Below are 12,421 nucleotides of genomic sequence, written 5' to 3'. Positions count from 1 at the left end.
AAAAACAAAAAAGAAAAGACGCACAAGGCAACAACAACAAGAGGAAAAACCAAAAAAGAACATATAAAACTGAAGGAAAACAAGAAGAAAAAAAAGAATAAAGCAAGAAAAGTTTTTCTCTTCTGTCATAAAAAAGAAATTGCTTGGCATTTATAGACGATGAGTTTTTCAAGTGGAAACACACACACAGACACACACACACACACTAAAAGTATATCGTATATGTATATAGTTATATTTTAATGAGCATATAGTAACGATTCATTGCATTCGATTGGCCTTTTTTTTTATTGGTTTCTAATTGAAGTTTTTATGGTTACATACATTTTGGTGTATAAGGAAAATTGGGAATTTCATTTACTCTCAGTTGTTTTGTGTTTTGTATTGATTTTCTTTAGTTTTATATCAATTGGATTAATTTACAACTATTCTTAGGGATATTCTTCTTTTTTAAAGAAAACGTGACACTCTCTTTAGAATCATTAATGTAGCAGCTCAAAATTTGACAAACGTTCAAAACATTTTCAAAAATCTATCCTAAAGTTATGTTCCATTGGCTGATCTAGCTCAAACCGAGAGCATTTTGAAGGGAAAATTGATCTTGATTTTGTCGGGGAAATGCCCAAATTTTCGACCTCTAGGACTTTTCACTGATTTGTCAAAGGAAGCACCTTAAAAGGTGTTAGCCTCTGCTTACCAAATTCTAATAATTCCAACCTCTATATGTTTTTTGATATTATATTTTCCCCAATTTACCATTCAGAAGCCAAAGATGAGAAAGCATAAAAAATGTTTGATTCTAATGCAATTTTTCCATTCTTTAAGACTATTATTGGAAAACTTCAAGGTATATTTCAATATATTAACTGAAAATTGGAAAAGTTATGTATAAGGTTAGAAATAAGACATTACGTAATGCTTCATTTTGATTCTAAATACTCCAACAAACAAAAATAATTATCCTTATAAGAACTTTGTTCCAAATAGATCAGTTTTCAGATTATGCTTGAAATATTTTCACAATAAAAATATCAGTTTCTTTTTGGCTTTCTTTTGGACGAATTTAGATGCTAATTTTAGAGATAAAAGCGATAACTATAAAGAGAGTTATCCGATTTGTATTTCGAAGTTTTACTAAGTTTTAGATATGAAATATTGTTCTTGGAAAACGGATTCTATTTGAGAAGCTAATATTGCCTCGTTGCAAAAGTAATCTAAGAGTCAAGACTCTACTTAACTACTCTACTTAATTTTGACATCAAATTTCTGAAAAGATGTTTTAAAAAGTTAGTGAATACTAAAAATCAATCTATAAATTTAGATAGATAGATAATACATATTCTTAAGAACTTTTAATCATCTTGAATGTTCTGTAGGACCTAAATACTTAAGAATTAATAAGCCTATCCTTTTTGAGTTAAGCATTGTTTTGCTTTTATAGTTTTTTTGTTCGGTCTCCGTCTTAGTTTGCCTGTGGGTCATTATTTTAGTCAATTTGTCTCCCGGTTTCTCCCTTTCCCTCTCCCCCTCTCTCACGCGTCTCCTTTGTGTCGTTTTTCAATGATTCCCTTTTTGGTTTCCTTTTTTAGCTGTCAATATGGCGCCATTTATGACAAACTGTGCAATGATGGCGACGACAGCTTCTCCATGCCTTAACTTTCACCAACCTCCAACCTTCGACCTTCAGTTTCCAGCTGCCCACACTCTTTAATCAAGGGAAGTCATCCACCCACACACACACACACACACTTATACACCCACATAAGAAGTCTCTTTAAGTAAGATGAGGTGATGGTCCCCACTGAGTCTGGGGCGGCAATCTAATGACTCCATGGCGTGTCTTTAGCGTTCGAGTTAATGTTTCGCGTATTGATTTCGCTCTTTTGCTACTTGGCATCTTTCCAACAGACCAGACTGCATCCATTTTCATGCTCCCGCTCCCGCTCCCCCTTCCCCTTCGCCTTCCCCACTCCTGCCTTTGCTACATGTTCTTGTTTGGCAAAGTAATTAAGGGGATTGTGCGGTGGTCTCTCTCTCTCTCTCTCGCTCTTTCTAGCTGGAAGCCTACCAATTCCACCTAACATTTATTCTACCATCAGTTACGTGCATGAAATCTAAATTTAATTTTGCAAGTTGTGCCAAAAAAAAAAATAAGGAGAACAAACGAAAACCCAAAACAAAATCAACATTAATTTGCCGCATAAGTTTCATTTTCATTTTTGGCCCCCGTTTGATTGGTAAGCTAAATATTGACGTCATTAGGAATCGAATAGAAAAAATTGTAATGAAAAGAATGTTTCACATAATTGATGATCAATTGTACTCATCATTTGATATATTCAATCTTGTTTATCTACTCATTTAAGTCGATATTTATTTCATTTGAGATTTGTGGCAAAATTAATGGTTCTTTGATTTGTTTCAAATCAATTGACAAATGAAGAGAAATATCCTTCTCGATTGAATATAAAGTAAGTCTTTAAGTTTTTATCTTTTTGCTAGCAATTTTTTGTTTATTTCTACATTTCATTTCAAAAATCTGTAGTCTCCTTTAAACGAATCTCAATTATTTTCAATTAGGAGTGCTAAAAACTTGGGCCAGTCAAAATTTGTGTGGCATTCTCTTTTTATTTTCGTTTTCTGCAGCATATTTTCTTATTCTTTTGGGCTGGAAATGCCACTTGGCATTGAATTAGGTCTAGGCTAAAGAGAGAAAGAGAGAGAGAGAGAGAGAGCCTAGTTTTCGCAATTTAGCAGCATTGCATATTTGCGTTCACTCGGCAAAATGTTTTCTTTACCATATTCCAAGTGCCAATTCATTTTTTCTTTTCGTCTTCTTCTTTTTTTTTTGTGTCTTGGCTTTTATGGGCCGTTGAGGTTTTTGTTTTTGCGGGCAAAAACTCAACATGGGCAAATTACCATAAAAATGCGCACCACAAGAAAAAGATTATCTTTAGAGAGACAGACATTGAGAGAGAACAGGAGCAAATCAAATGTGAGTCCTTGAACCTTAAGGACTTTTTGTGTGTGAGTGTGCGGCATTTTGTTGTTGTTGTTGGGTTTCCATCCCAATTGCCTCATCAGACGAAGAAGACACAAAGTCAAAAAGCGCGACAAAAGGTAACCGAAACAAACAAACAAACAACAGCAACAAAATAAATGGCCAACTTAGAATACGAAGAAAAAGGCCCAAAAAAAATAAAGAGCAGAAAGAAGAAGAAGAAATTCTTGCCTGAAACAAATGTGGGCATGGAAATTGCCTTGGCTTAAAAATTTAATGCTCTGCGCTTATTTAAAACAATCAAAGTACCATTTTTGTTTGTCATTTCTTTTTATTTATTTATTTATGCTGCCCTACTTACCTGACAGCGGCAAAGCGGGCTCTCCATCTGATTCACCCCCTCCCACCTCCCTTCCCACCCGGACATCTCAAGCATCTCTCTCCATCATCTCTCGTCCATCATCAGGCCCCATCGTTGGCAGCAATTCTGGTCATGTGCTGCACATAATTGCATTCAAAGCTTCCACCGTTGACGGCTTGCAGTTCACTTCAACTGATGAGCTTTTCCTTTTTTGTTTTTATTTTCCTTCGTATCCCAGGTCACTTATTTCAGTCTGCTTTTCCCCTTACTTATGTTGGTTTACCCTGTTTTTTTTTCTTCTTTGCTCTCTTTTTTTCATTAGCTAACTGCTGGAATAATAAAAGAATAGCCGCTACTCATACGCCCCGTTGTCCGTATGTGTTTATATCTATTTTTACCTTTTACTGTATTTATTATGTAGATATTTTTATTGCAAATTACAAGCATATAACTATGCAAAGTTTGTTCTTTATAGTAACTAACTTTCAATTCATGTTCAAGTAAACTCTGCATATGTATATAGGCTATAGTAAGGCATATGCTAATGGACACCAGGCAAAAGTTTGTCTTAGTTTTGTGGAACGTCGTGCATAACTTTGCCAAAAAAAAAAAGAAAAGTTTTTACCCTCACACACACACTTACAATGGTTTCTTTCTCTCTTCCTTTTGCCGAGTGACGAAAGCGAAACGAAATTGGATTATAAGTAAGCTAATTGGCAGGTAAAGTGAAAGTAGAAAAAAAAGGAACAAAAGGAAGCTCGTCGATTGACAAAATGAGAATCCTCATTTGTTTAATTGAATTATTTCCAAAAAAAAATGTCTGAATTATCTAATTTAAGACTTACACTCGACTACATTCTTAACAAATGCATTACGCATAGCCAAGATGATGATGATAATTTGCCCTACCTAAAGACATTATATGTTCAATTCGAAACCAAAATGCCAAAAGGGTCAAATGCAGTGGATAGCAGTCGCAAAGCATCCGCAAATTGTAGTAGTTAACCAGAAGGCATTTCTGTACCTGTGTGTGTATGTACTTTGATTTATGTTCACAATATGTGGCTGGAGCTCCTTTTGGTTATTGACAGGACTGTCATTTGCAGTAATGGCAGGTAATCAGTTGCTTAAACAATTCAAGGAAATGAAAATTTAATCATTTAAATCAATTGGCTAATGCTGTGAATTGGTATGTTAAATTGTTTCCATGGAATTCCAAGGCTAAGGCTGCAATGCTTTTTCTAATTTTGCCTTCATTTAATGAAAATTTGTTTGTAACATTATTACATAACTGGAATTTTAAACAAAATGAATTTATATGCACAAACAAAATGAATTTATATGTCTATGTTTGTTTTCATTCGTTCATTTATTTATTTCACTTTCAATTATTCTTCTATACATGTACATATGTGTTTAATATTATGTGTTAGGAGTTCAGAGTTTATAGCTTATAGTTATTATAAATAGGTAAATAAGGTTTGTCTACATGCTTTTAAAATATAAGGAAAAACATTTCGAAAACCCTAGAAAGGACTTTAATAAACCTTATTCCAAATTCAGTCCTACATATATCTTATTATAGGTTATAAAGTAATAACTAATTAGTTAATACTTTGTGGGCATAAGTTAAATATATGTGTGCAACTATCTCTTAAACTAACTGACTAACTGACTAACTGCTATCAATTCAGTATTGGACACTAAATCAGATTAAAAATCATTTTTAGTATCTTATTTTGGATAACTTGTAGTTTTTATACCCTTGCGAAAAGAGTATATTAATTTTGGTCAGAAGTGTGCAACGCTTTGGAGGAAGCATCTCCGACCATATAAAGTATATAGATTCTTGATCAGCACGACAAGACGAGTTCAAATCGCCATGTCCGTCCGTCTGTCCATCCGTCCGTCCGTCTGGATCAGCGCAAACTCCTCCTAGACCGTAAGAGCTGAAATTTTGCATGTAGGCTTGTATATACTGCAGTGGTTGTATATCTCGGATTCAGATTCGGATCACTATATCATATAGCTCCCATACAAACGGCAAAGTCACGAACAGTGACTTTTCTTAATAACTTCGTTATTTTCTGAGCTATTGTCCTGAAATCAAATATTGGTGAGTTTATTACACCTAAAAACGACTGTATCAAATTTAATCAAGATCGGGTAGCTATATCATATAGCTCCTATAGGAACAATGGGTCGAAAACAGTGACTTTTGTCACTAGCTGCGTTATTTTTTACGCAAATGTCATAAAATTTTTTTTAATGATTTTGCTAAATTTGATCAATATCAGATGACTATATCATAGGAACAATCGTTGGTAAACAGTGACTTTGTTCAAAAACTTTGTTATTTCCTATGCTATAATTGTAGGCCGTTCTTTCGCAAACATTAGAACTTTTAGATAAAACGTTTTTCACCTTTGACGGCTATAAAAAAAGGAAAGAGTTACCAAAAAAGTTGCAAGGGTATGCAAACTTTGACGAGATCGAAGTTAGCCGCGGCACTCTGGATAATAAGACATTTGTCTAAAACGACCCACGCCATGAAAAATTTTTCTTAAGAGGAACCACTATTTGACAAGATTTTCTATATATTAATGGGTATAGTAGAGTATGCTTTTAAACGTAATCAGCACTAATTTAAGATTCACTTAGATTTATTTGTGTTACTAAAATCGATCCTAAACGACTTCAAGTTTCCCAAATTCAAAACCCTCGACTTTTAACTGCATAAAAAACAAATTGATAAGAAAACTAAATCAGTAACTGAAATTGAGTAAACTATATTTAAAAAAATAAAAAAAAACCATTGAAAAGTATTAGAAAATTCGTTTGTTTTGTAGTTTTTGTTTCAAAGATTTCATCACTTGTTTGCCTCTTCTTACAGATGATTATCACATTTTGCTTTTAACACTTAGCCTATCGATTTATGCAGTCTTATGTTTCATTCAGTTCAATTCTCAGTTCTTTTTTTCACCTTTTACAACCTTGGCGGCTTTTTTGCGTGCATTGACCACATGCCTTTGCACTCAATGAGTATTTGCATTTTGGTGTCATTTCTTTGTTGCCTATCAAATTGATTTTAGTTGAACGCCAACCGTTCCATTGTCGATGGTTAAAGCGCGTTGTAGAATGTTTTTTTTGCGTTTATTTGGTGGTTTTTTTTTTGTTTGGGTAGGAAATATTTATACATAAATCGAATAAAAATCGATTATACGCCACGTTGAACGCAGTCAAAGGCAAAGTGAAAAGTGTTGCCTTATCTCTCAAGAGATTGTTGAACATTGTTTGATGGTGGTTCGCGTTTCAATTTAACGCCAGACTTGACTCTCATAGTCGGTGTAAAAATTCGTGTGTGCGTGTGTGTGTGAGCAAATGTGTTTGCTTGTCTACCCATAGATGGTAAATTTTTCGGCAATTGAGGAGCAACTTCAACGGGAGAAAAAGAGAAAGAGAGATAGAAGTCTAAACAGCATCATCATCTACAACAGAATCAGAAGCTAAAGCTGAAGCTGGAGCAAAACAGAGGCACCTTGATTTGTATTGTTAATAGGCCAAACATTTATCACGACTCTTTTGCTGTGATGATGTTTCGCAAGCGAAAGGAACAACAACAATTCAAGCTAAAGCGGCATTCAGGCGAACGGAAACGGAAATTGTTGCTGTGCATTTTTAAAAGAGGTCCGTCCATATGTATACCATACTAAAGTAGGCTCAAAAAATGTAAAACAAAAAAAAAAAGAGAACAAAATGAAATTGTTTTTCTCCCCTATTAACTTTTAACCCAATGTATATACTTGCATATACAATTCTATTCTGTCTGATCATCTGAGTGCGATATACACTAATTTTTCTAAAATATATAGATCTATGTATATCAACTGATTTTCTGTTGCTTAAAAAAGTATTGACAGAATATTTATAGAAATTATTGAATGGAAATTGCAATGCGAATTTCTAGGTTTAAAATAAAATTCACAAGACACTTGAGAGACTTTTGTAAGTGTATAAAAGTAGCGACTTGGTCATGACTTAAGCAGTTGCTCAAGGGTTTGTTCATTCCTTTTTTTTTTGGTTTCTCTCATTCTCTCTCAACGGTGAATTAAGCAATGAATTTTTAATGAGTAGGCGGCCCGTTGCCGCAATTATGCCCTGTAAATAAATGACAGGACAAAGGAGCAGCAGCAAAAACAATGAAAGGCAACAAAAAAAAAAAGAAAAGAGAAACGGATAAAGCACATGGCACAGGCTAAAAACATGGCTATCCTTGCCATCCTTTGAAGTGGTTTAAATTACATGTTTCGTCTTCTACTTGTTGCTTGGTCTAAAAAAATAAGAAAGAAATAAAACCCTGCTAATAGTCAGGCAATTAATTAAGATTGCTTTCACCTTCTGCCCATTTACCATTGAAAAAATGATGAAATATGACAAGTGCTAATAATTGATGCAGTGTATGGATGGGCTCTTTAATCAATAAGTGACTTTCTGTCCGCAATGTTATTTCAGCTTCTTCGATTTGTATTTGATTTAAGTTGACATTTGGCTATATACCAAAAAAATATAGAAACAAAAAACCGCTTACTTAAGTTGATTGCCAGGACGAGGCTACCAAAAATAAATACAGTTCGACAACAATAACAAGAGGAAAACGTAAAAGAGCAATGAAGTGGCAATTGCATATACTCTACAGTCATTTCAACAAGTTCGAGTCCTTAAGCTCCCACAGCAATGATATCTTTCCATCGGCAACTAAATTTGATCTCAGATAAAGCTCGGAAGATAATATATCCTCTTCGATAATTTGAAGTGGCAAGGGCGATCAACTTTTTTTTCGATTTACACAGAAATTCAAATTATCACGATTTCCATTCAACGAATTTTTCTTCGATTTATCGCGATTTTCGATTTAGCGGGTTACAAATTATCGAGACCCGACTGTACTTTCAATAAGAGATTAACCAACACTTTTTTATTAAACATATTTACTCTATCTTAAGTCAAAATTGATTACTTTTCCAAGGTAAAATAACAATTCTAATAAAATTACTAAATATAATTTATTTAAAAAAAAAGAATGTTTTTTAAAATGAATGTTATTTTTGTAAAATGACAAAAGTATGGCCACACTTTTGTGTAGTGTTGGTAAATGTTTGCCCAGAAATTTGTAGGTAATGTAAATACAAACTGTTTCCCATATAATAAACGATATTAGTCGTTATTCACAATCGTTTCCATTATCCCCGACGGAACTACTTCTTAGTATTGCTTCATCAGGGGGAAACTCCACCCACGTCTGGGTTCGAACTCGATATATTTTTAGCTGTTTGCTTAAAAATAACTCAATTTTTGGGCAAAGTTTTTAAAATTTCAATTATGGATTTGAAATGTTTACCACAATCAATCAACTGTTTGACTGTTGGTTTCTTTTTTCAGGGCATTTATCAATCGTCTTGAAATTGGTTGGCAAACATTTTCTCACTTGTTTTAGATTGTTATTTACACAGGAGGCATATACAAACACTTAACTTTATTTAACCTTCTTTATTCATTCATTTTCTCTTCTTACTCTCTCCTCTTACTAACTTTTGCCTTTTGCTTTCGTTTCTTTCTTCTTTCAGGTAAGTTTATTTTTGACATTGATGAACTGACTATACTTGAGATGGCGAACTGAACCTGAAGCTGATAATGAGCCAAATTGTGGCTCCAGGAATGCGCGTTAATGTCTATATAAGTATGTGTTTGGCGTGCGTGTGAGTGTGTGTGTGTGTGTCTGTTCTGTATATATGTACGTGTGAACGTCCCAAAGAAATATGCAATGGAATTTTGGCATTTGGCTGCCTTTGGCACCTACGTACGCTGCTGTCTGCTGTCTGATGCCTGATGCTGATGCTTTTTGGTCGTGACTTTCGTTTTAACATTGAATACATATATATTTTTAAAGATGCGTGGGTATTTCTGTGTGGGCCCCATGGGGGGCTTCCGAGTCTGCCCACATCTTTTGCTCCTCGATTTCTACAATGTAAATTAGATTTAAATATTTGTACAATATTTTTCCCCAAAGGTTGCGACAACATGAATTTATCAACATTTTTCGCTTATCAACAAGAACAAAAAACAAGATAGAGAAAGGTTTTATTTACAGTTTTGTTTTTTTTTTGTTGCTCTTCAAGTTTTTTGCGCAAAAAACTTTTAAAAAGCTGCCACAACAAAAATGAGGCAAATGTTGATGAGGGACTTCTCTCTATAAGAACAATATGCAGCTTTAAGAACAAGCAAACATTTATTTTGGTTCAACTTAAAGTTGAGAAACAAAGAAAAATAAACCAACAAAAAATATATATTAAGAAAAACTTAGATGATGCAGTGCATTAAACTGTGTTAAAGGCCAACCAAATAAAGTTTCAAAGTGTTTTTTTTTTCTCGTTTCTTTAGAAAAATCTTTAGCTTTGGCATACTTATAGCAGCTAATTTGGCTTAAGTAAGGGTAGTTTTCTTTACTATCTCTCTACCAAAAGCAACTAACTTTGCTCTAATCTAAAACTCTTTGCATGGCAATGGACTAAGCTTTTCATTGGCTTTTCTTTGACTTAGTAATTGAGATTTGCTATAAAAATAAGTGAATATAGCGATTAGCTTTATCTTCTTCTGCCTTTTAATTATAAGCGGAAATATAAGAAGACCCTTTTGAGCTTAACTATAGAACAACTTACTACTACTTGGTTGAATGATATTGCCAAAAAAAAAAAACAATATTTCTCTAGAATCCAAATTGCCTTTGCCCTACAAAGTTCTCTCTCTTCTTGTCCCTCATTCTTTCTCCATTCCCTTCTTATATGTATATACTCTTCGTGTCTTAGTTCCTTTTAACCCAAGAAATAGTTTTTCCTATCGTTTATTTTATATCTTTTATCATCTATTATGCAATAGTCGTATCATTTCACCCAATTATTTGCTCTTTCTCTCAATGTTAGCCATTAAAAATATCCTCAAACTGAGAGCATTATTCAAAATTTGCGAATTTTTACATGCACATGAGTTGTTGTTGTTGTTGTTGCTGTTGTTGTTAAAGGAGTAAGAGTGAAGGAAGATGATTTTATTTCTTCTACTTATTATTTTTGTTTTTTTTTCAATTTCTTGTTTATGCGCCACGATGCACAATGCGCCTGAAAGCATGCTACAGAAAATATGCAAATGGCGAGGCTGATGTTGGGAGAAGTGCGACCGTTTCATAGTTGAATGCATGTGTGCGAATATGTGTGGGTGTGGGGGTGTGTGTGTTTGTATGGGGGCGTGCTACACACAGACAAACACACACACACACACGCTCTCCCTTTTTTTTGGTCCAATTCTCTGTGCGTGTTCACGACAACATCAAGCAACTTAGTTGCCATAATTTGCAAATTTTAGAAGCAAACTCATGCAAATGACAGTTGACCCCAGATCTGATGCTACACTCTTACTCCTGTTCAGTTATATGATATATGATGTATGTACATACATATTTATATATAAATTTCTACGGACATCAGGCAAAAGTGAATGCTTGTGATAGCTAACGGAAATTGCACTAAACATTCAAATGCATGAGAAAATCGTAAATATTTTATCAAACAACGAAATTTTGCAGACACAGCCAGCAAAACAGAGCACACAATTTGTGTTCATCCTCATCCTCATCCCAAAAAGAGAGACAGATTTTAAAATAGTGCAAATATTTTTTAGCAAAAGTTTGTTCGATTTTTTTTTTTATTTGTTCATTAGTAAAAGGTTGTCGTCAACAAATTCAATACAATTCCATTTCGTGCAATTCAATTCAATTCCATTTGAGATTCGATACATTTTCAATTTGACTTCAAAGTATATTGGATGTATGACATTTAACGTCTTAGGTAGAGGGAGCTGTAGGGATAAGCACTGTAGGCGGCGGCGGCATATGGTGTATAGGCAGCTGCTGTGTAGGGTGATGCGTACAGGCCGCTAGTGTAGGCGGTGGCATAGGGCGTGGCAGCCACTAAGGGAGCACCGGCAGCACTGTAGGTGGTAAGAAATTGAGGTTTGGCTGCGGCCAAAGCAACAATAGCGAACAGGCAAAGGGCGAACTGAAATTTGATGACAAAATCACAAAAAGAAAGTGTGTGAGAGAGAGAGAGAGAGAGAGAGATTAGCGATGATGAATATAGAAGAATATTTAATCAAGATCAACTTATCATTTCAGAAAATGACTAAAGTGTTCTAAAACTTTAACTTTTCCTTGGCTAACTTGTTTGTGTTCAATACTAAAGAAACTTAGTTTTTTATATGAAAGTCCTAAAAGAATTTTATGTTTCAGGATACTGAGTCCTAGTACTTAGAACAAATGAAGCTTTTAAAAGAATTTGATGTAAAATAAACTTTGCTGTTAACCCAAAAACTGTCTCTTCTACTTAAGAAAATGAATGGAACTACTAAAATGGAGCCATTAACTAAATCAATACTTCTTCTAAAGGGATGTGAAGTAGTAGGGATGTGAACTAGTTCACTATAATATTAGTTAATTCAAGATCTAGCACTTCTGATAAATAATTGAGTCATTATTGTATCTTTTTTTGATTCCTATTTCTAATTTCTTAGGAATTGATCTTATGCTTTGGTAATAAAGATCAACCTATTCTTTTAACTTTATATGGAACTTTCTTTTTGATCTATAAACGAACCACTGAACCGCTGATTAGGCTGAATGATTGAAAATGTTTCATTAAAGTTTCCTTTTCTGAGGACTTTATCCTAAGATCCATGCGTTTGTTTATTATTTTTTTAAAGGATAATCCTTGTTGGTTACTCACAAACTTGAACATCTTGAATGGGTTTTTGGTTGTTGATCTGCTGATAGAGAACACTAACTGGATATGATTTACAAACTGAAATCGGTGTGGCTTATATAGTTAGTTGACAAAGACAACTAAAATTTTTGTTATTTTGGTATGGCTCGACTTGACCATGGCACGTTTTTATGTCGTATATCTCGCACTCTGTCTCTCTAGCAATGTCTATTTCTCTCTGTTTCTCTCTCTCTC

At 34.1% G+C, this 12,421-nt stretch overlaps 1 protein-coding gene across 1 annotated transcript; it reads right to left on the bottom strand.

Moving 5' to 3' along the window:
• Positions 1-11,245: 11,245 nt before the first annotated feature.
• On the bottom strand, positions 11,246-12,202 carry LOC6645863. The gene is made up of 2 exons (XM_002068500.1): positions 12,191-12,202; positions 11,246-11,467 (listed from the first exon to the last, which is right to left on the bottom strand). Exons 1-2 carry the CDS (start codon positions 12,200-12,202, stop codon positions 11,246-11,248), a joined length of 234 nt encoding a protein of 77 aa, XP_002068536.1.
• Between the last annotated feature and the right edge of the window lie 219 nt (positions 12,203-12,421).

This window comes from Drosophila willistoni (genome assembly GCF_018902025.1).
Source record: "Drosophila willistoni isolate 14030-0811.24 chromosome XR unlocalized genomic scaffold, UCI_dwil_1.1 Seg8, whole genome shotgun sequence".
In the NCBI taxonomy this organism is placed as follows: Eukaryota; Metazoa; Arthropoda; class Insecta; order Diptera; family Drosophilidae; genus Drosophila; species Drosophila willistoni.
This window is presented reverse-complemented; position numbering and strand designations above follow the sequence as displayed.